General features: G+C 35.8%; 1 protein-coding gene across 1 annotated transcript in view; it reads right to left on the minus strand.

Annotated features, from left to right (window-relative positions):
• The window catches only part of USH2A (usherin), a 642,834-nt gene that overhangs the window by 584,297 nt on the left and 32,640 nt on the right, over positions 1 to 25,897 (minus strand). Inside the window, exon 3 of the mRNA XM_074351610.1 lies at positions 10,478 to 10,610. Coding sequence (XP_074207711.1) covers positions 10,478 to 10,610 — 133 coding nt within the window. The remainder of the gene's footprint in view (positions 1 to 10,477; positions 10,611 to 25,897) is intronic.

Raw genomic sequence — 25,897 nt, forward strand, 5'->3', positions numbered from 1 at the left:
GCAAGGAAGTGATTATAATATTTGACCATGAAACTTAAGCTGAGTAAGAAGGGAATAATACATTTCAAGGGAGTCAGGAATAGTGAAAAGTTGTTTGACCAATTGATTGAAGATCCCAGAGGAGCTGAAAGTGTACTGGATTCAGGATACCAGAGGGGACGAGCTGATAATACAAGCATGCATCAGATAGAAAAAGGAACTGCAAGAAATTTATATGCTATACAAAGTAATTCAAAGACTGCTTCTGGACAAAGAGAATTTCCAAAAGGCACTAAAATAAAAAGTGAAATTGTTGCTCAGTGTAAGTCGTGAGACCACTAGTGAGTTGAGATCCACTGTGACAACAAAAGTTTAGAACCCTCAACTATTTTCAGTTTTAATTATTGGCAGTGAATAGATTTTGGGCAAACCAAAGAAAACTGATGTCAAAGTTTAAAAAAAAAAACAAGGGTAAAGTTGGGGCTCACAAAAGCCAGAAATCTCCAGGAAAAATTCAAAGAGGCAACAATATGGTCAATTCCCCAATTCTACCAAAATAACCCTTGGGACCAAGTAATAGGAATCTTCCTTGGTCAGGATGCCAGAGGCCATCCATATTTGAGAACCTAGGGAGCTGCAGAGGTAAAGTATACAGTTGGTCAAAAAAAGAAAATGCTCTATCAAGTGTTACAGTAGTTGGACTTCCACTTCTGATTCAAGTTAAAGTTGCAAGAGATCATCACTTTGCTATCAAACTACCAAAATAAGCTACATAAACTATAAAATTATTTTTTCAATCCATCAAACTAGAGGTCACAGGAATCTGAATAAATTGAATCCTATAAAGTAACAAGCCTCTCATAGGAGGGTTGAGACCCATAGCTGCCCTTGTCCCTAACAGAGAGTTGAGAGGTAGCAGAATCAGTTACAGAGTAAGGAGACAGCAGCCACTCGTTGGCTGCAATGACAGATTAGAATCCCAAAAAGCATCAGCCACAGAGGGAATCTGCATCCATTCTGATTCTGTCCTCAAGTATCTGAACCCAGTGGTGAACTAAATTATATTAAAACTGAAATAAGAAAAAAAAATCCCTTTAAAAAATCACATAAAAAAATAAGATACTTAGGAATAAACTTGACCAAGGAGGTAAAGGACTGACATGCTGAGAATTACAAAATAAAACACTGATAAAAGAAACTGAAGATGATTTAAAGAAATGGAAACCTATCCCATGCTCTCGCATTGGAAGAATTAATATTATTAAAATAGCCATACTACCCAAAGCAATCTACAGATTTAATGCGACCCCTATCAAATTACCCAGGACATTTTTCACAGAACTAGGATTATCCTAAAATTTATAAGGAATCACAAAAGACCCAGAACTGCCAAAGCAATACTGAGGAAAAACAATAAAGCTGAAGACATAACCTTTCCAGACTTGAGACACTACTACAAAGCCAGAGTAAATGCAGCTTATTATTTAAACAAAAACAAGGGAAGACAGTAAATAGACATGATGTGGGAATTATCAAATAGGGACTTGGAAACACCTATGGAAAAAAATCTAAAAGATTTAGTGGAAATGGTGACAATATGTGATGGGGAAATATAAGCAAAGAAATGGAATCTGCCAAAAAGTAACTAAATGGAAATGCTGGAAATAAAAAGCATGATACTAAAAAAATAAAGACTTTCCTAGATAGGCTTAACAGCAGCCTAGATATGAAAGAGAAAATAGTCAGAGAACATCAAGACACATCAATAGAAAGTATCCAAAGAGAAACACTAAGAATTAAAAGAGTGAAAACAAAAATAAATAAATCAAAAATGTGCCCAAGATCTGCGGGATACTATCCAGTGCTCTAGCACAAATGTGACTGAAGTCCTAGAGTAAGAGGAGAAAGAATATGAAACAAAAACAGAAGAAAGAAAGAAAGAAAAGTTTAAAGAGATAATTATCAGAGTGTACAAAAGTAGTGAAAACATCAACTTAGATATCCAACAATCTAAATAAACCTCTACCAGTATAAATACTTTGGAAAGTACACCTAGCCACAACATAGGCAAACTACTAAAATCATAGAAAAAGTTTTAAGCAACAATAGGAAAAATGGCCTATATCACACAAAGGTGTATTGAATGATGGCTGACTTCTCACCAGAAACAATGAAGGCAAGAAGACAATGAAATGAAAATCTTTCAAGTACTGGAAAAACAACAACAACAACAATAATTAGCAATGTAGAACTCTATATCCAGTGAAAACATCCTTTAAAAGCAAGGACAAATTGAAAACATTTTCACCAAAGCTGAGAGAATGTGTTCCCCCACTAACTGAATTATAAGCAGTGGAAAAGGAAATTCTTCAGGCTGAGGAGGAATAACACCAAGTAGAATTCAGGATTTGCAAGAAACAATAAAGATTACCAGAAAGGACTAACATCTGAAGAAAGAAACTATTTATGGGGCTTACCTACACAAAACGCAGCGGCTTTAAACATCTAGTACATCATTGTTCTAAACTCAACTATTTTTTCTTCTCACCCTAAGAAAATTTTGATTTTGAACCAAAAAACAAAATGTAGTCCATGGTCATTATTTGAAAATATTTAAATTTCACAAATATCTGAATTAATATGGTAACATTAATATTTATAATAGCAAAATTCCACTGAGTACCAAACTTGAACCAAGTATATACTATTTATAAGCTTTACAGTTGCCCTGAAAACTATATATAAAACACATGCTACAAATGAGGAAACAAATTAGAAAATTGGATTGAGAAATTAAATTCTTTGCCAAAGTCACTTGGCTTTTAGGAAGCGGAATCATGATTCAAACCCAAATCTGTCTGATTCTAAATTTCACATCTTGCCTCTTGGGCATTAATTACAGCAATAATAATTTCTATCTACAATGAGTTAAATATCCAGTGCACATTTGTTAGTTCCTCAACCCATGTTAGAGTATATTATACTTCACACTTATGCTTTTTTACATATAATAACATCATGAAGCTATTGCCATGTCTCTACCAACAGACATTTCATTTCTCTTAATGGTACACACTTTTCCATTCTAGGTATAAATTATAATCTATTTAATCCATTCCCTTTTGAAGTTTTAACAGGTTCCAATTATTTGCTACTTTAAGTGATTCTACAGTGAACATCTCTGTGTACATATTTAAAGCCTTGTTTAATAATATTCTTGAGATATATGTCCCAGAAGTACAAAATAGCAAGATATCCTAGAAGGAAACTCTTTGATGAAATAGATATCATGTTTTTACTTTTCATACTTTGGTAGGTTCTCCCAAACTCTTTCCAATACTAGTATTATCTCTTTTTTATTGTCAAACTTGGTACAAAATGATAAGCATTGTTTGAGTTTTATAATCTGTTTATTAGTCAGATGTTTCAATATTTACCTTTAGTGTTTCTGGCCATGGTATCATGCTAATAAAAATCTTCAGTCTGCCAGGATTATGGGAACATTTGCCTTTATTTTCCTCTACTGATCATGTATTTCACATTAATTTTAATTCAACTGCAGTTTTTATATAGTCTGATGTAAGGTATACATTTACCTTATCTTTTTTTGTAACACAGTTGGCCAACTGCCCTGATAGCACTGCTAGATCTCTCTTCTGCAATGCTCTGAAACACAAACTTTAATTAAAGCCCTCAATACATTTATACACTTTGGTTCAATAATCTTCTTCCATCCCATTTACCTGTCTTAATTCATCAATTTCTATACTTTTCTTTTTCTTTTTATCTAATTCCAAAAAAGTTCTCTCAGAAAAATTTTAGCATAATCTTAGCTAAACTAAAAGGAAAACTGATTTTCTTACACTTAGCTGAGGTTAGAAATGTTAACATTTGGGGCACTACTAGAAGTAAAAAATTAGTATTCCAAATCCAGAAAGAATAAGCAGGTGAATTAAGACACAATACATGGTAAAAACATGGTAGGGAGGTTGGAGCTAGCTTTAGATGATTATCTTTTTCTTCCCTGGGTACCTGCTTATAGTAAGTGTTCACTGATTTCTTAATGCCCAATTACCTTCTTAAGAAAGTGCTACACACTTTTAAATACATAATGGAGAAATCCCCATAGTTTTGAGTCATATGATTTTGTATTTTTAAATCCAAAATTTGGAGGGCTACCTCACACCAGTGAGAATGACCATCACAAAAAGCCCACTAACAATAAATGCTGGATAGGGTGTGGAGAAAAGAAAACACTGCTACACTGCTGGTGGGAATGTAGTTCAGTGCAGCCATTATGGAAAACAGTAGAGAGAGTCTTTAAAAACCTAAAGATAGAGTTACCCTATGATCCAGCAATCCTACTCCTGGCCATATATCTGAAGAAAACTCTAATTTGAAAAGATACAAGCACCCCAATGTTCACAGCAGCACTATTTACAATAGCCAAGACAGGGAAGCAACCTAAGTGTCCACTGACAGATGACTGGATTAAGAAGTTGTGGTATATGTATATATAGTAGAATACTACTCAGCCATTAAAAAGAATGAAATAATGCCACTTGCCACAACATGGATGGACCTAGAGATTATCATATTAAGTGAAGTAAGCCAGAAAGAGAAAGAAAAATACCATATGAGATCACCTATATGTGGAATCTAAAAAAAAAAATAATGACACAAATGAACTTATTTACAAAACAGAAAGAGACTTACATAGTAAACAAATTTACAATAATTGATGGGGCAAGGGTGACATGGGATAAGTGGGAGTTCAGGATTTGAGGATATTTAATACTATATAAAAATAGGTAAACAACAAGGTTCTACTCTATATACTGTATAGCACAGGGAACTATATTCAATATCTTGTAATAATCTAAAAAAAAATTAGAGAACTAAGGTAGTCTATCATCACAGTGACATTAGAGACTGCTTACAATTTACATGTCTGTTACCATGACTCTTCTAGGTTTTATGCCCAACTGGAGGCATTGAAATAAACATACAACTTGAAAAAAATGCTCTAAAAAGGGAAAGACACATACTGGTTGATATGGATGATCTAAGTGTTTTCTATTTGTATATGTAAAATTCAGCACAAGCAAATCAGATTATTCCACAAATATGTACACATTACACGTATATACATCCCGGTAATATGTATATAGGGCTCAGTACAAAGCATTTGTTTGGTCCACTGATTCGTTTTCTAGGGGAGCAAAGACAAGGCTCACAGCAACAGAACAGTGTCATTGGCCACATATTACTAGTCAGGGATGAGACTCAAAGAAAAGGCTCTCTGGCAGCCAACATTCATGTGAAAAGTTGCTGCTTCCAGGGTGCAGAAACAAGGAGACAAACCCAAACAGAGAAAGAAAAGGCATCTTGATTCCCTACAGGCCTTCATTTGATATGCCTGTGTTTGAGGCAGTGTCTGTTCCAAAGCAGAGACAGCCGGTCCAGCACTGCATGAGAGCATCTTAAATTCAGCTCGCAGTAATCTCGTGCACAATTACCTCTCCTGAATGAAACCATCTTGGATGTGGACAAAAGTATGGAGGACAGCGACTTAATTTTTTGATTAAAAAAAAGGAGCAAGCAAGAGAAAGAAAATGATTTATAATAAGTCCATGGGAACATTCTGTACCTATCTCTTTTCTGATTAGAGAGGTGGCAGGGAGCCTGGCTCATTAGGCAGAAGTAATGAGCCAGTCTATCTGCCATCTCTAATTAGAGAAAAGATACAGTAGGTACAACTGTACCTATAAATTGATAGAAAAAAGATAAAACTTATTTTTAACTACCCTTTCCTCCTGGAGCTCTCCCATGCTCAGAACTTGAGAAAATTTGTAATAAAAACTAACACTGGAAATAAACACTTTTCTAATGATATCTAATCAGAAGTTACATTTATTTTTACACAGTTTAAAAACAAATATCATAGTCAGTCCACACTGTCCTTTGAAGGCATTAATTTAACATTTAGTACACTGAAATAGAAGCAAGTCTTTTCAACCTCACAGTGCATAGTAGACAAATTTATGGCACTATTCAACACTTTGAGCAACATTTGGTGCAGTAAAACACTTTCAGAAGTACTAATGGGAATTAAATATTGAAATAAAGCTCACAAGATTTAATGTGTTATTAAGAATTTCTGCAGAGTACTTTATAAAATTCTTCAATATACTAATTAGACAAACCAAGTTTCTAAATATATAGGTTTCTTAAAATATTACTTCTTCACATAAGTTTAGAAGTAATATTTCTACAAGTTATATTTGCATCTGTAAGCATATACAAATTAAAACAATAGAGTCATTTATAGACATTTTTCTTTGGATCTCTCAACAATTCTATGGAAAGTTATTCTTAATATCTGCTTCACAATAAAAAATAATAGATGCTCAAGAGATTAATAATAGTGCCACTTACTAGCATTTACTCTATAACCAGAAGTATATTCTACACATACACTATCTCATATAATTCTTATAATATTCCTATCATTTATTAAAACATCATTTAATAGAATAGAAACCTGAGACTCAAAAGGGTACATATTAGATCAAAGGTACACAACTGGATTAAATTCAACCCTAAATTTGTTTGGCACCAGAACTTGGAAATTTAACCACAGCATTTTTTAATGTATGTTGAATATTAAAAATATATACTTTGTTCCTTTAAACTAGATAACTAGATAACTCAGGTCATGGGGGAAAATAAAATTTTTGCATTATTTCAGAATCAATAACAATACCTATAAATACCTATGTGACAACTCCAAAGCCATGCCCACGTATACGTGTATTGCAAACATCTGAAAAGATCTGAATGCCTACTATGTATAAATGATATGATTGTGTGACTATTAGAATTCAAATTTAGCAAGGTCATTGGATGTAAGGTCAACATAAAAACTGATGGTATTTTTATATAATAGAAACAAAATTAAAGTTCAAAAGCAATATTAAGCATAATTGCATGAATAAAAGGACCAACAAATACATAGGACTAAGTCTTACAAATATAAATGGGACCTCTATACAGGAAAATAAAACATTCATGGGAGAAATGAAGGAATAGATTATGTTCCTGGGTTCGAAGACCTGATGTTCTACAGATGTCTTTTCTCCCAAAATTGAGCTAAGGATTTAAATTCCAGCAAAATTTTTGTGAAAACTGAAAAGTGCTTCTAAAATTAGTAGCCAAGAAAACCTTAAAGGAAAAAAAGTTGGAGAAATTAAATACTTCTAGATATTAAGACTTTTATGAAGCTACAATAATGAAAACTAAATGTTTTAACTCAAGTATGGGAAAACAGATCATTGGAAACAAAATAGTGAGCTCAGGAACAAACCCATCCTTATATAACAGACATAATTTGTAGCAAAGCTCCTACTGCAAAGTAGTGGAGAAGTGACGAAAATGTTTCTGGGTCAATTAGATACTCAGGTGGGAAAAAGAATCTTGACTCCAATTTCATAACATACCCCAAAATCAATCCCAGATACAACACAGATCTAAATTTGGGAGATAAAATAGTACTTTTAAAATGACATTTGGGGGGACACCTTTATGTATCAGGGTTTGCAAAGCTACCTTAAACAGGACATAAAAGTATTAAGTTTAAAAGAAAAATTAGTAAATTGGACTTCACTAAAATTGAGAACTTCTATTGACTGAAGGAAAATCAAAGTATATGAAGTCCATGAATCTGTCAAAGAACTCATATTCAAAATACTGAATAACTCCTATAAATAATTAAAAGACAAACTATCCAATTAAAAATTGGCAGAAACTTAAATAGGTGCTTCACAAAAGAGCACAGCCACAAGACTAATAAGCATGTGAAAATGTTCTCAACAATCAATCATCAGGAAATGCACCACACACCCACCAAAATGGCAAAGAACGATAACCTACGACAAGGCTAAGTGTTGATAAGGACACAGAACAACTGAAATTCTCAAATACTGTTGGTTAGAACACCCCCTTTGAAAAAGTATTTCTTAAAGCTTAAAGAAAAAGCAACACACAATATAGATGACTCTTACAGGCGTAGTGCTTAGAAAAGGAATCAGACACAAGAGTACCTACTGCATGATTTAATTTGCACATGATTTAATTTGCACAAGGAAAGGCAACATTAATCTATGCTGATAATAGTCTAGACTAACACTAATCTGGGTTTACCTTTAGAGGTGGTATTCACTAGGAGTCTGAAATACAGGAAATGTTTGATAACTTTTTCTGGATGAGAATTATACAGGTATATATACATATTAAAAATTCATAAATCTATATCCCTTAATATTTATGCATTATGTTGCATGCATGTTTTGTATGTATTACAAATCTAAAATAATCTAGAATTTTTATAATCCAAAGTTATAAGACTATCAAAAAATTGGAGAAAGCATGTAACATAATATTATTAACCTTAATGAGTTTTTACAAATAAATAAGAAATTCCAGAGTGTAAATATGGATACACAGCATGAAAAAGGAATTCACAAATGAAATTCAAATTATCAAGAAATATGTGGAAAGCTACTCAAAATCACTAATGGTCAAATAATTCTAAGGCAGGATCCAACAACAGTTTTCAATGAAAGGAATGACAAAAGTGAAAAATGAATAGATAATTTGTAAGGTCCATGTTTAAGGAAGTATTTACCTGTATTTTTAAATAAGATTGTAATTTTTCACAGCCTTTCTGGAGGTAATCTGTTGTTAGGCTTTAGGGCAACCATTCTAATATGTATTAAAATATAAAATGACTATATATTTCAACCTAGCTACTTAACTTCTATGAATTTATATTAGGAAAATAATTGTGATATTATTATTAATAGTAGTATGTATCAATATGGCTTAGTATACACAAGGCATGGTTATCTGTTCATTCAACACATACTGAGCAACTGCTATGTACCAAATGCTGGAAAAAGAATAGTCTTTGTTACGACATAGCTTCATTTGATCCTCACAATGGAACACTAATACCATCATCATTTTTCATTGGAGGTAACTACAGTTTAGAGACATTAAAACGTTGTTTCAGGTCATGTGGCTAGCAAATTAGGGAGATGGGATTTGAACTCAGGCAAAATGACCCCAAAGTATAGGGTCTTAAGGAACTCCACAGACAATTGCCCAAATGCATGTATATGTTGTGCGTATATATGTGTGTACATGCATGATAGGCAGATATAATATATAAACACAATTATAGTGTTTTCCATCAATAACTACTAATACGGAATTATTAGAAATAATTTAAGTGTTCATTAATATGATCTTGTTTAAAAAGATTTTGTTACCACTGCACAACTGAGCACAATACAGCCATTTTAAATGAGAAAGCGTATTAACAAGACATGTTTCTCATAACATTTGGAGGGGAAGTGTTTATTTTTAAGAGGGCTCAGAAAAAGCATATATAATAATTTCATTTTTGGAAAATTATTTTATTTATAACCACATCTCTAGCTATATGTACAAAAACTGTGGAAGGATATAAAAAAGTTAACTATATCTATGAATGCAGAAAAATGTAAAATGTTTTCTATTTCATAGAGTTCTATGTTATGTGGATTTTTTTATAATGAGAATTTATTATTGAATAATATGAAATAACTCATATTTCCATTTTAACATGTAGGCAATTTTATAGATGACTGTGTTTGTTATTCCAAGATAATTCTAAATTCAACTTCTGTTCTTTTCAGAATGTGATACATATTATCTTCTTATAATTATGTGGCCCACTTTAAGGGTGGGAAGACATGAATATCACAAATCCAGTTTATTACATGTTGAATATTATTTTTCAATTTCTAATACTCTTAAGTCCTACTTTAACAATAACCCTATAATAAAATCTCAAAAGGAAAAAAAAAAGAGACAATATAGTTTATTTCATGTTTTTACTTTAAAAATTGATCATAATCAACACATTCTAATTTGAAAGTTTCCCGTGTATCGTGAGTTGAATGATGGCCTCCAAAAGGTAAGTCCACCTGGAACCTGCAACTGGGACCTGATTTGGAAAAAGACTCTTTGCAGGTATAATGAAGGGTCTTAAGACTAGACAATACTGGATTAGGTTGGGCCCTAAATCTGACCACAGGTGTCCTTCAAAGAGAAGAGAAAAGAAGGGGAGGATGGCAGCAAAGATTAAAGTTATGCAGCTACAAGCCAAGGAATGCTAAGTAATGTCAGAAGCCACCAGAAAGACAGGCATGGAATGGATTCTCCCTCAAGAACACCCAGAAGAAACCAATACCGTGAATCCCCAATTTCAGACTTCTAGCCTCCAGAATAGTGGGAAGATGAAATTGGCTTTATTAAGCTGCCCACCCAGTTGGTGTTGTTACATGGCAGCCCTAGGAAACCAATACACCTGGGTATTTCAAAATGTGATTTTTGACACATTTTTAGGAACAATGTAATCAGATAATATAATTTTCTGAAGTCAGAACCTTACCATTTAAACTCTGTCCTATTTGCATAGCACCAGAGGCAACATCCATAACTGAACCACTTAGCATTCTTGTATCAAAAGCTGTATAATCCTCTTCCAAACCATTGATGAAGAAACTGATTTTTGTCTGATGTACCTGTAAGAAATAACTGCCGTTATGATTTTAATTGCATAAACATTTATTTCACAATAACTACATTTCATCAGTCTTTCTCAAGTTCACTTCCTGCTTCTCTACTTTATTCAGCTGTAAAGACTGAAAATTTATTGTAATGGCTCAATAATAAATCTGTGTTTGTACATCTAGGTATAAATCTATACATTATAGTTCTATGCTGAGGTAATATCTACCAGGGTATGCACAGGTATGCATACTTGTGTGTCCCATATATTTAATAGCTCTGATTGCCACGCCTTTTCTAAGTTTTTTTTTTGAGATACGTTGTTTCTTTAGATACTCATTAAATTTGTTCCCATCATAGTTGGAAAGAAACAGAAATGAATGCAAAATGAGAAGTATTGAAACCAAGATATACTAACAATGTATTACACATAGACATAATTCAATTTAGGTTGCTAGTACAAAAGACGCCTTGTAAACATTTATGTTCTTAGGTGTTGGTTATCTAGTCGTTAATTTTCAGTTGTTTTTCTCCAATTCAGAATAACAAAAATTTGCCAGTCATACTCTAGGCTCATCAGGCAACCTAACAACTCTCTACAGCAGGGGTCAACAAACTTCTTTTCTGTCAACAGCCAGAGGGTAAGTATTTTTACTTGTATGCCAAATGATTTGGTTTTGTGGTCCAAATGGTCCAGGTCACAACTGCTCAACTGAGCTATAATAGGAAAGCAGTCAGAGACAATACATGTGTGAATGGACGTGGATGTGTTCCAGCAAAACTTTTACAATAACAGGTGGCCAGCCAGATTTGTCCTGTGAGCTGCAGTTTGACCACCCCTGGATTACACCAAAAAAGTTATGAAATTTTTGTTTGCGGTGATCCCTGAGCCACCATTTCAAACTTTTATTCAGATTACTTCACTGAGAGAGAAATTTAATGTCTCACAGTTGAAAGGTTAGATGCTAACATTTTAATTAAAACAGCATCAAGTCACAGCATTCAAAATGCTATTCTGTTACAACACTGGCAAAAACTGATGAAAATAAACAATCACCTTCCAGCATCTTTAAATCACGTAAGTGACTGCCTTAAGAACAAATTCAAAGCATCCTCTCTCAAAAAAGAAAGAAAAAAAAAGTGCACATACACACACAAATCTAGAAGTTAACATCCTAATTACTTGGCAGTATCAGTTCTTCAAAAACTTATTCAATATAGATTTTCTCCTTTCTATCCAGCCTGGTTCATTAAAAACCATGTTGTTTCCTAAATCCAGTGACCAGTGCTTTATTTTACTTAGTTGTAAAATAAAGCTTTAACATAAAGACCTAAAATCAAACCCAACCTTCTCATGGACCTGGACATACACCTCTCTGCTGCATTTTTTCCCCTTCCCATTTTTTACAGCCTGTTACTGTCATTTGGTGTTTGACTGTTATCATTATAAAAGATACAGGCTTTTCTACTTTGTTATTTGTAGCATTATCTCATGTTTTACAACATCTTCGCGCAACATGCAGGCACATGAAATATAACTAGTGAAAAGTTCTCGATGGTATTAATGCATAAAAAAGAATGTGGTTCCATCTCTACTGTCTTTACCCAGCCAAAAGCTGATGAACAGCCAATTTTCCTTTATCACATTAGCACAGCCATGAGGGAAACACATTTGTTCTAGTCAGCTACACTAAAGATACTATTACCAATCTAACATATACATGTTTTATATCAGCAGTATTCTCAGAGCATGAGAGAGCCAACAATATATTAACACTAGCATGACAGTTTATTTAAGAAAAGAAAATTGTCTCTGTAGAGGGACAGAAGTTAGAAATGTATGGCTAAAGCTCAGTGTCACTGGTCTAATAAAGGTAATAATTCTTTGGCTTTCTTTATAGCAGGTAACACTCCTGTGACAGTCTGTCATATCATTCAAATAAAAATGTTGTCTTTTACAAGTTTAAGTGCACCTTTATTTTGAGTCAGATAGAAAGTATGTTTTTGATTTTCTGTATTCCCTGTATTGTATCTATAGTCAAGAGTTCAGGACCTTCCTTTTTTTTTTTTTTTTTTTTTTAATCAACTCATCACATATTTGCTTAGTAGAAGGATTCAGTGTCACTTGCAGTGAATTCCGGAAGAATGTTTTCACTTTGTTGGTACTTAAAACACTGATTAATGATGATCCCAAGCCACTCTCGCCTGCTGCCCCCTCCCCTACCACCCACCTTTCTACAAATAAGATTAAATCTTCTTTGGTGTTCTGTACCATGTTGTATATCCCAAGATTCTCGAAACTACTTTGCAATTCAGGTCTAGGTCCCCATCACACTGAAACTGTGATGCTGGTGGTAGCTCTTTGCAATAGCTCATCCTGATGATCCCCTTGCCAGTTATTTAGGGGAATAGGAATATATATGATGGAATTTCTAATTTGTGAAAAGAAAGCCTTCTCCCAAAGTGAATTCCCCATGCCCCCCGCAACCCCAATCTTTCTCCAGCCCTCCGAGGATTAGAGAAGTTTGTACATGGTCATTGGCATAGCTTGAAGGAATGAACTGGCAAAACCAGCAGAAAAGCCTTCAACTCCCTCATAAGACAAGAAAAAACACTTTGGAAGGAAGATATAGAGGAGCAAGTCATTGTCCAGCTTTCATTCTCTTGGTTTCAAATGTGGTCAAATCTGTGTCCCTGGGATAGGCTGTACCTATTCCTTTGAGCACACAAAGTGTGTGAGATTATTAAAAAGCAGAATTCCTTACCATTCTCATACAAGATGGGATGAGAAGCATAATTCAAAGTTCCAGAAAGTCACACAATAGCTGAGAAGCCACCAAGGGGGGAAATGCAACCAAGCCCACTAGACTCTCAGCCATCACCTGTTCCTCTGAAATGTCCAACCTCTGCCACTCTTCTGCTTCTGGGGGCCACCACCACCGGCAACAACAACAAAAAAAACTGCTGACTCAGGCAGGGAAATAAACAGCCAGAGTGCCTACACTGACATCCTCACTGGAGAAACAGTTTTATAATTTTCCTGTTGCCTATATCCTCCTAACTTAAATCTAATTCAATAAAGCATGAACCCAAGACCCACAGCAGCCCTACGAGTTACACCAAGAAAACAAAATTGTGATCCTTTTTCTCAAGGAGCTTGTATGTATAAAACAACAAAAACAATTTCAGTATACTAAATAGTGTTTGAAACACTATAAATGATGATGGTTTTTTTTTTTTTTTTTTTTTTTTTTACTTAAGTACTGAATCTTAATGGAGTGAATGAAGTGTTGTCTTTTTTATGAGTTGCATTGAGAAGTTATCCCTTAATCCAGTAAGCTGTGGTATAACCTATTTGGGGACCTTCTCTGTGGGACTTGTTTTCCCAGAACCAACTTACAAGCTCCCCCCAACCGAAGAATATCAGTTTCATTAATTTGATGGGTCTCATTTTAAAGTCAAACCATTTTAAGCATTTTGAATGACACCCTTTTCAGAGACTTAACACAAAGTGATCTGGCACCATATCTTGAATTCAAACTCACTCTCAAAACATGATGATGGGTAATACAAATGTAAAGAGCATCATTTTGAATGCTAAGGATTTCAAACAAAAAAGAAAACCACAGTGATAGGAATCCAAAGGGAAAACTTTATGAAGGAAAAAAAGAGTTTTGGACTTTCTGAAATAGAACTTGCCCTGAAATAGAATTTCTATTTCGAGGTTAAAAAAGGATTTGCATAAAAGATTCAACTATTCCATCTATAATTTTTTAAGCATAAGGGAGGCAATTTATTCTGAAAACCTCATAAGGTTACTTTAAAATATCACATGTATGTTTCATCCCTACCTGAAAGCATGTGGGCTGCTCTTAGCTTACCATCTTCAACTGAAGGTCTTCTGAGGTTTTTCCTCACTCCTTCCATCCAATCTTATTTCTAATTAGTCACCAACAGCCAACTTCATCTAATTGGTGCAGTCCCCTCACTATCTGATGATCACACAATGCTTAATTCCATCTCCATGTTTTATTTAAGCTCTTTCCATATGGGAATAACCTTGCTACTGCCTTTCACTTAACTAAGTTTTTAGTATTTTTCAAAGCATTATCTCAAGTTCTGTGTCCTACAATAATCCTTTGTCAACTACTTCAACATTATAAGTGCTCACATTTATTGAAAAATCAGCATGTCAAGCATTGTTCTAATATATGTATGTATATATATATCTCCATTTAAAAAAATCCTATCAACAACCCAAGGCAGGTTTTTTACTATCTCCATTTTAAAGGTAACGAAACAGAATCAAGAGAATTGAAAACCAAAAGGTTACATTATTCAAGGTCACATAAAAAATCGACTGGTTCCAGAGTCTTTTTTAACCAATTTGAATTAGTCAGTTGTACCCAGTTCGTGTGTAGAAGTAACCACCATCTAGTTTATCAGACCCATCCACTGAGTTTCTCTGCTTTAACCCAAAACATTGGTGATTCAAAACTTGCATCAACACCTCCCATATAAGAAGGGTAACAATCCGGGCAAGCTATGTAACCACTTGCCATTTGCCCAGCACTATGCTGAGGGCTTTACTTACAGCACCTCACTGAATTCCCAGATTGCCCCGCTGCCATACTGTTAGCCCCAAAATGAGGGCTCTGAGGTTTAACTGCCCAGTGTTTTGCTTCTGCAGACTTTGGGGACCCTTTCATCTTGGAAGAGCTTTTACTATAAATGATTCAATGCAAAGATATCTCCTTATAAATAACTTGAATTAATAGGTCCCAGATCTAATATTGAGACCACACCAAACTCAAATCCAATCCCTTTTCTAGGAGAGTGTTGTTCACTCAGATATAAAGATACTACTTTTCTCCTACATCTTCCTCAGGATAAATGTGTTTAGTTTCTGTGGTGTTCTAAATATGACGTGGCTTGGGTCTCTCTCTTCTTAAAATATGGCTCCAGAAATACTACATTCTCTACATGTGGTCTCTTGACAAACCGAAGTAAGATTATCGCTTTAATATAATCCAAAATTGCACTCTAGATTTTTGCAATGACATCATCCAGACAAAACTGATAAATTGAGCTAGTCACTAAAATACTGTCTTTTTTTTTTTTTTTTTAACTTACATTACTGTTAAAGCATATCTACCCGATCCTTACATATGCAGTTAGTTTTGTGGACCTAAGGACAGGAATTTATATTTATCCCCGTTACGAGTTCATCTTGTTAGATTCAGCCCATTGCTCCAGGCTGTCAAAATCTTTTTGGTTGCTATGTCTGTCATCCAATGTATTTAACATCCTCCAAGATTTGCGTCACTTGCAAATTTGATGAGCATGCCCTACATGCCAGGCAGAAGCTCAATAAATACTAATTGACTGATTGACTAATTGATACTCCAAAAATAAAACCACCAACACAATCTACACTCTGTAGCAATTCTAAGCAATAAAGAAAAGGCACCATTTTCTAACAGATAAAAGGTGTTGTGCAGAGATCCTTCACCGTTGCAGTGTGACCTTGTTTACTAACATGAGTTTTCATAGAGTTATATAATTATGAATATTCCAATCTATGAAATATCCTCTATTGAGCTATATGTATACAAACAGCATGAAAAAAGAGTTGAGGTAATTATTCAAAGAAGGTCACTTTGGTAGAAATAAATCACATGGATTGTTCACAAATATCTGCAACGTTCATATGTTCCCACTACAAGTTTGAAATCAAACTTCCTTCTCTGACTTTATAAAAGATGTTACAAGGAAACACCTTCATACACAGATACACTCCTCAATGATACTGTTTGTTTTTGTTTCTCTTTTTCATTTCCCTGAGCTCACAGGTTTCACTGACAACACTCCTCTCCCATCCTCTTCTCTCCCACTAATCCCTCCACCCTCCCCCACCTGCCCCCTGCCCCCTTTATATAGACTTTGGTTTTTTCCTCTCTGAGTAGCTCAGACAAGCCAGGCCCTTGAAGTGAGCCATGTCTAAGTGTACTACGTTTTCACCCTACGTATGATGCTTTAGGTTTACTATTCTCCCCTTAATATTTGTTAAATCTCTCCGTATACAACAGCCTTCTACCAACAACCTTCCAGCTTGATCTCTAGAAATTTAACACAGGAATAGAAGTAGTTTTCTTGGTCCTATCTTGAGTGGATGTAAAACTGTCAAGGCTACTTCTTCCTAAACTGTTAAATCACTCCTTCTCTCTTTACTTCAAAAAAGGCTATTAATGTATACATATATGTAATGGAAAATCTGCCAGTGGTTTGATTCATTGTTGATTTCTTGGGGAATGGGGCCAGCCTGTTTTCTGTAGACACTATCTGGGAACATTTCATGCACAATTCCACATTTAAGAATGCTTTTGGTGCACAGATGATCACAATACTCTATATTCTTAATTATTTCAGTGTATCATTAGTTCTTTTTCCTGTTTTATCCATGCAGAACAGATAACTTGCAAAAGATTATTAGAATTAATGGAACAATACTTTAATAAACTTTCCAGCATTAGTATATCCCCAAATCTGGAAGCTGTTTATTATGACTACAATTTCCTCTCCTTAAAATAACTTATTTTGTCTTCCACGTTTAGGAAGAAACATGTTTATCATATCCTTCACTAAAAACCATAGCTTTTTTGAAAATGTTTCTGCTGCTTGAATCAAATTTAATGAACATACTATGATACGCTAGGTGTTATGCTATACATAAGGGACATATAACACAAAGACCTTTTCTTCAAGGAACTTATATTCTGTAATGGAAACTGGCATATAAAATTACTTTCAAGGCCAGGTGGAAATGCAATAAAATAAGTCTGCATAAAGTGCTTAGGAAACAAAGATGGGAAGAGAGAAATAATCTCAGAATTCTTCTCCTCCAACTACTTCCCCATCCCTTTCCGTCCCGCTAGAGTGCTATTCCTCTGAGTTCTCTATACTTGCTATGTCCAGTTTCTCTCTTCCTATTCCCTGTGCTGCCTCTCAATGAGTTTTTGCTTTTTATTACTTTAAAAAATCTTAAAATTATTTAGAAAAGTTGCAGGAACAATTTTTTTTTTAAACACTGAGATTAAGTTGCTGACTGATTAACCCATTATCCCCAAATACAGAAGTGCATTTACTACAAAAAACAAACAAAAAAAGACATTCTCCTACATAACCATAACACAATCATCAAATTCAGGAAATTAACACTGCTACATCCCTACCATCTTATCCTCAGATATCACTCAAGTTTTGCCAACTGTCTGAAAAATGTCCTTTATAGATTACAAATTCAGTCCAGAATCACATGTTGAATTAACTGCCACAATGCTTAGGTCTCCTATGAGCTAGAACTGTTCTTCAATCTTTCCTCAACTATCATGATCTCAACACTGTTGAAGCCTACAGTATAGCTATTTTGCAGATTGCCTCTCAACCTGAATTCGCCTGATGTCTCCTCCTGACCAGATTCAGGTGTTCAGAGATCATCTTATTACATTTACCATGTGTTACATAATTTCTATGTGTTCCATTACTGATGTTAATATTAATCATTTGGATTAAGGTGGTATCTGCCAGGCTTCTTTACATAAAAATTAAAAATTTGTCTTTGCAGCTAATAAGCATTCTGTGAGCAGATACTCTGTACAAATATTCTATTCCTCATTAAACTTTGTCTGTTGGTATGTATTTGTACCTGTACAGACTCATGAATCCTTGTTGTTCAGTGGAATATAATCCAATATTCTCAATATGTCAGTGTTAAGGTCATCTAATGTTTACACAGTGAAGGTCCCAAAAAGCTGAAATTTGTGTCATACTGATGGGTTGTCATAAATCTTTGGTATCTTCTCTCTTGCCTTCTAACATAAGATACTCCAGGCTTATTTTGTACTCCCCTGGCCTGGCCCTGCAATCAACCATTTCTCCAAAGAATTCTGGCTCCTTAAATGATAAATCGTATTTAGGAACAAAGATTCAGTGCTGTAGACTCACAGATATAGAGAACAAACTAGTGAGAACCAGTGGGGAGTGGGGGAGGCGCAGTGTAGTGGAGGAGGGGAGGTACAAACTGTTGGCTGTAAGACAGGTTCAAGGATGTATTGTACAACTCGGGGGATAGAGCCAACACTGAGTAAATGGAAAGCAACCTTTAAAAACTGTTTAAAAAACAAAAATAAAAAATAACAGTAAATAAAGTTTGAAGCAATTTCAGTGCTGTATACTCATTTATGTTACTATTCCTGGTCCCTCCCTCTCCCTCTCAGTGGACAGAGGTAGGCAATATGAAGACAGAAAGATTAGATATACACACCTACACACTAATTTGGTATTTCCATGTCTACATATAAATATATGTAAGTATATTTATACACACACGTTTGCACATGTATACATATATGAAATTAAATTATACGAACAACTTCAATTCTGATCCAACACTATGAGGTTCATTCTAGTTTTTTCTTTTCCTATTTGTAACTCCCTTCTCTGAAAGGGAGAAGCCTGGCTCCCATTATCCTCAATGTATGTACTTATTTAATTCTCTTAAACAAAATCCAGTTGCCACGGCAGAGATACACAACCCCAAAGATACCTCTTCATCATACACAGGTCCTAACATCTGTGCCAGGCTACTCCCTCTATGAAAGCACTCCAGCCACTCAGGCTCTAACACTCCAACGTTCCGATGCTTGCCACATCATCACAACTTCCCCACCATGGTCACCAATGATTTCCATGAGGCTAAAAGCAAATAGTAAATTTCCAGTTTCCAACTTCTTTGAACTATCAGCAGCATTTGACAGAGCTGATCCTTCTCTCCTCCTTGAAACACCTTTGTCATTCGACCACCAGTACATTAGACTCTCACAATTTTCCCCTGACCCCTCAGGCTATTCTTCTCAGTCCCCTTCCCTAGATCCTCTTCTTTTCTTGGACCTATAAATACTGAAGTCCCCCAGGATTCTGTCCTCTCTCCGGACCTCTTCTCCTTTCTGCTTATATGTACTCCCTTGATAATATTAACTTACCTCAATTCTTCAAATACCATCATTAGGTTGATTACTCCCAAATGATGATCTCTAATGATCTCTAACTCAAGACTTCTCATCTAGACCCTACATCCATCTTTCTATTCAACAGCTCTTCTTGGAAGTCTATCAGATCATTCAAACATATATGTTCGGAAGCAGAACAATGATGCCTGAAGCCTGATTCTTCCACAGCCTCCCCACCTGGGAGCAGAGCAGTTCTCTCCTTCCAGATGCTCAGCCCCACATCCTCCAGTTCCTCCTTCAAGCCTCTCATCCGTTCTGTCAGCAAACCCAGAGGCCCTGCTTTCAAAATATAACCTGAATCCTCTCACTATGCATCACCTCTCTTGGCCCTGGTCCAAGCTACTACTCTCTCCCCCCTAGATTTGTGCAGTGGCTTCCTAACTGGGCTCCCTGGTTCCGTCTATTCCCTTTCGGTATATTCTCAAGACAGCAGCCCAAGGATTCTTGCTAAAACAAAAGCAGATCATGTCACTCCTTTGCAAGAAGTCTTCCAGTGTGTTCTTACACTAAGTAAAAGTTCTACAGATCCCTACACAACCTGTCCCCTCGTGACCTCTGCTTTATCTTTTATCACTATGCCTCTGGGCTCTCTGATCAAGCTAGCTTGCCCTCCTCAAACACTCAGGCACTTATTTTCCTCAATGCTATTACATTTTCTATCCCCCCTCCTGGACATGACTCCCACAGACACTGCCTGGCCGATTCCCTCATCTCCTTCAGACATTTCCTTAACTGTCATTTTAGCAAAACCCCTCCCAACATCCTCCATAAATCTTTAGCCCCCAATCCTTGCTAGCCCGGTTCCCATCAGACTTTTCTCTTTATCCAAACATATGTATATTTACTTATTTTTTCTGTTTTATTTAGTCTCCTTTTCCTGCCTCAAATCTCAGCTCCATAAGACGAGGTTCGGCTTTATTCCCGTTTGCTGTTTTGTTCACTGTGGTTTCCTCAATCCCCAGAAGAGTAACTAGGAACTATTCAGAACTCACTGAATCTTCATCAAATAAATGAAGCTTCATCTAAACTAAGGGCTGAAGGATTAACTAAATTAACTTGAAAGATTAACAGGAATTAGGAAGGGACAGAAACAGTAGAAGATAGGGAATATGTGAGTTGTAGGAATAAAAAAAAAAAACCCAAGAAATAAGAGAAAGATACTTAAAAGTTATTCCAAATCTTTCATTTATACTGATCAATCCTCATTCTTTTATTTTCCTGTCAATGTGTTGAATTTCAAGTCATCTTTCTCACATTTCCCTCAAATCTTTTCCAGTTTTTTAAATCTCTTTAAATTATAATGACAAAGATGCATACATAACTAAGTCAAATTATGCCTGAAAATGGTAGACACTGGATTCCTTGGATTTCAGGGAGTAAGACAAAGATGTGGACTCACTCCTGACCCAAAGTCAGAAGGGTCATCAATCAAGCCCTCCGTATGTAGACAGATATATAGGAAATCATTTCTGTGTACAATCCAAAAACTAAACTCCATGCCAGGACTCAATTGACCTCTTCAAGATCCTGAGCAGTAATTTGTAAGTTGAAATGGAGTCCTGCCATGTAAACAAATCAGAGATAAAATTCCCACCTCCACCAGGCAGGACTTACTCCTAAAGGCTTCAACAAAGGTGGCAGATTCCACCTAACAGATTATTTACTAATTTTACATTCATCAAAGAAATGCATGCTTTTCTACAAGTACCTATCTTGCAGACATTCTGTGTCCTCTCATTTTTATTTCTTTTCTCGTTTTTCCAGCTCCAGGAGTACTGAGCAAAATTTATTGAAAATGTGCCTCATGAACTAAATGAAGAAGAGCCATTTTGACCAAAGGAAAAATGTGACTCTCTTTAACCTCCTTTAGAGAACTGTATCATGAAATCTGCTGTGAATTGCTTTATCTTTAAAGACATTCTAGAGTTGAGAATAAGGGCTTCCCGGTGACCCTTGTTTAAAGGTGGTGCCCTCTGCCCTAAAGCTGGTGAGGTAGTCATTGTCTAAGCAGTTTTTTCTTCAATCAGTAATAGAGAAGCACACACATTTAATTTGGTTTAGACAGAAAAATGATGGTACAAATAGGCATTCTTTTAAGGTAAGGATTTTATCAGCCTTAAAAACAAAAGTAGCTATTTATGGGTCAAACGTAGAACATTCAGCCAAGTTTCCTTTCTTTTGTCCCCTCTGCAACAAAAAAAGCCTAAGATCATGTCACCAATTTGGGAAAAAATAAATGAATAATTTTATTATCATCTGAAGAACTGCATACTAGCTACTGGGTTACCAGATTCAAGGGGTGCTCTTGAAAATAACATTAATTTCGTCTTTGTGTGTAAATTCTTTACATAGTTCTTCCCAAACCATTTCCCCCAGGTAAGCAATGGTTATCAAAAAATACCTCTAAATTTGGTGGTGTATTTGAAATAGTTCTTTTTTTTTTTTTTTTGGCAAAGCCTTGATAAATCTCCAAAGGCTGACAGTCCCAGAAATGTGAGGACCAGGATAAAAATAATGGGAGGAGAAATATTTGACCTAACTTATTAAATAAAAAAATGGTAAGTTTACAACTGCTTTCAGTGTATTTTTAGAAAGAACAAATCAGGAATGAAGGTGGATATTAAAGGGTAAAACAATGAAAAAGGGGGAGAATTGCTAGGGTTATAATGTCTAATAAAATCAGTGTAATACCCATCGTCTTTCATATAAAACGTACTGTTCAGGATACTTCACTGGTGCTTTGTTAATCTCCCAATACTGGTAACAATGGCTGTTTGCCAATTAGTATAACTTCCCACTCGATTCAGTGTAATTAGATAGTAGTTTACCTCCACCTTCTAAAATTCTCCTTTGAATTTTAATGCTTAAATATTCAAATTTGGTTGAGGTTTTAGGACTTACAAGACTTTTTTCTAGTACAGGTCATAGAGATGAAGGGATGGAGGATTAGCTGAGTACTGTCGCTCTGATCTCAGTTAAATATTGCCACATCAGAGTGGCAATATAAACATAATCGCTTAATAACTTCCCATCATGCTATCACATTTAAATTCTTTGGATATAACTCTTCTCTCAATATATTTCTGATTTATTTGGTTTACTCCTCTCCTCACCCCCCCCACCCGTGCACACACACGTGTGTAACACCAGCTTAACATCACTTCACTGCACCAGTCCCAGCACCAACACAAAACCCTTTTGATTCAGAGATGTTTCTTTCACAACTTCACCGTAATTTTTTTTCTACTATCTGTGATTTATTCCCTCACCCATTCTGTTTGCATCTGAGTCCCCTCTTTGAGGTAGGTTGGTTCTGTCTGTGGCCATGTTTCTATGCACTCTCTAGGACCTGAAACCTGGGGGGCAAGAGCAGGCAAACAGTACAGCTTGTTTCCTTGGGGCAAGGATTCCCTCTCACCCTGGCTGCCTCGGCCTTCTTCCAGCCTAGAGACCACACTCTGCTCGCAATGGAGGTCAGTGTCCCCACTGCCTGACACCTACTAATGGGGAGGAGTGGGAGGCCTGACCCAGCCTGTCACTCCAAGTGCTGTTTGCCAAGTCACGTCCTGGCAGTCGCACCCACACGTCCTCCTGCCCACGGAGTCTGTCACCTCCATGCTTACAACACCCACAGCTCCGCTCTCTCCTCTGCCGCAGCGTTCTCTCCGGTGTGTATTTTGGGCTATGGTTTCTCCTGCCAATCGGATCTCATCTGCTTTCCACTTTCTTAGGCTCCAGAAGCACATGTCATAGTAACCGTTTTCTTTTCCATACCTTCCAATAGTGGCATTTGTGATCATCTGCTACTGTGTCTGAGCAGGGTAAAACTGCAAATTCCTTTCCCTAGCAAAACAAAAACAAAAACAAAAACAAAAACAAAAACAAAAACAAAAACAAAAACAAAAACACCACAACCAAGACCTGAAAAACAAGCTGCAAGAAATAAACATGGCCATGACCTAACTACCATATCTATAATGCACTTGAGAGCTTCTCCAAATTTCACTGTACCATTAGGCTTTCTCACTACTCGGAATCAGTGTCTAAGTCATTTATACCATTAGACGGGCGAGATGACAGCAAGCTGTCAACAGATTTCTCAAGGATTTCTCTGAGGAACGAGAGACTTACAAGGGGGAGGAAGTGTCATTCCATCTGAATCCAACCATTACGCCAATTGACCTGAAAGCTAGAAAGGTTCTATTTCTCTAAGGAAAATAAAACAATTGAAGAGCTTGAGTATCCAATCAAACCAATTACATTTCCGTCCCCAGAGGATGACACCACTCGTGCTCTGACCAGAGTTTAGAAGTAATATATATTTTAATAGACAAGCTTAGCACCGGATACTGCAAAGGAGCAAAAGACAAAATGAGTAAAACTGAAATATAATGGAACCAAGGAGCCACATAGGTGTAAAGATGTGATCTTACTTGAAATAACATTTTATATGAACTTGAATTCAAGCCCTGGCACTTAAAACTACATATTTATGGAATTAAGATGAGAATTGAGAAGGAATTTCAGGTTTTTATTAATGATCTGCAAGAGGAGTCAGTCTGCTAATGAAATCTGCAGATGACAAAATTGATAAGTATTGCCAAAGTCACTGAGAAACACAGCAGAAAAGAAAATGCAAGAGGTTACATACCCAGCAGGAATGGAGTGTGAAATTCACTCTATCTAAAGGCAAGGTCATTCAGAACACACATTTTAAATAACACCTCCTTCTAAGTGGCTGAAAATGTTTATGAGTATGACTGTCACTACCTCGTATTTACTACGGAACAACACTGTTTCCAACGCTAGGCAGAATATAGAGTCAGAACTGTGAAAACTCAGCCAGATCAAAAATGCCAAATGCAAAAGAATAAAAAGTTCTAGGGAATGTGAGAGGAAGCCAGTGTTTGTGTATTTTCCCTTGGTATGAAAACTGAAGGAAATGTGTATTATTTTTAAGGAAATTCTTAAGTTATGCTCTGGGCTATAACAGAGTTCAGAAAAACCTGACTGTGAGCACATCTGTGAAGAGAAAAGAATATCACAGAATTCAACGTGAGGCAAAATGTGATGAAAAAAAAGGACCACTAGTTGACATCACAGTTTTCATTTTTTTTTTTAACTGATTGGAGGAAAGAGAGTAAGTAGTAAGCCATACAACCACCATCAGTGGAAGAGACCACAAAATGATCACTAATCATGGGAAAGAGAATTTTGTTTGGGAAAAACAAAGATTTGTATAGATAGAATTTAGTGAAGTTGTAAGTGTTCACTTATTATTTAAAAAAAATACCTTGAGCTTTTCATTCCATATCACATTTTTAAAATACCATCATTCTTTACCAAGCTCACTAAATTCCATTTGTTTATGTCTTTATTTATATTAAACATCCACCACCCACCATGCAACAGACATTTTGCTATCTTCTTGGCACACATAAATGAATCAAGTGTTTGCCATCAAAAAATTCAAAGCTTACTTAATACAAAATTCTACTCGTAAATATATAATAAAATCTACCTAATATAAAAAAATATTGTGTAACCAGTATCAAAACAGAAAAGCTGTAGGAGCACAGAGGAGAAAAGGGGAGAGGGCATCAAGAGTGCATTTTACAAATGAATGTCCATTTATGCTGCTCATTACAAGGTATGTAAAGAGCCAAGGGTTCCAAGGGAGTGGAAGAAAGGTACGAGATAGAAGGAACTCTGAGTGAAGGCAAGCAGGAAGAGCCTGGATGAAGACCTCGAAGTTCGCAGTTTACAGACACTCACGGAACAATGCAGTTATAGCTCAAGGTTCTCAGGAGGACAATGAGGCTGCCAATGCACAGTCTCACAAAAGAATCTTGAAAGAGTTGCTAAGAGAAGGAGAATTCATTCTCTCAAGTGTAAGCTAGGGTGAGCACAGAGTTTATTTAAGCAGAGGAGGAATGTAATCCCACTTGAATTTTAGAAAGAAAATCATTTTTACCTTGGATGTTGCGTTTTGAGACAGAAGTAACAGAAAACACTAAGGGCCAAGGGTGGGGGTGGGGGGACAGCAAGTAGAAAGGGAAAAATTAGAAATGAATTGCAATCCATACCCCAAAACTTAGTGAAGGCTCCTCTTCCTAACTCCCACTTACAAACCATGGTGCCAAGAACTTTGTTCAAAACTTTAGGGTCCTCTTTACTGCTCCTTTAAATCTCCTAATTACAAATGAAATTCTCTCAGTTTCTTACTTGCCTCA

Source organism: Camelus bactrianus, chromosome 23, assembly GCF_048773025.1.
Source record: "Camelus bactrianus isolate YW-2024 breed Bactrian camel chromosome 23, ASM4877302v1, whole genome shotgun sequence".
NCBI lineage: Eukaryota > Metazoa > Chordata > Mammalia > Artiodactyla > Camelidae > Camelus > Camelus bactrianus.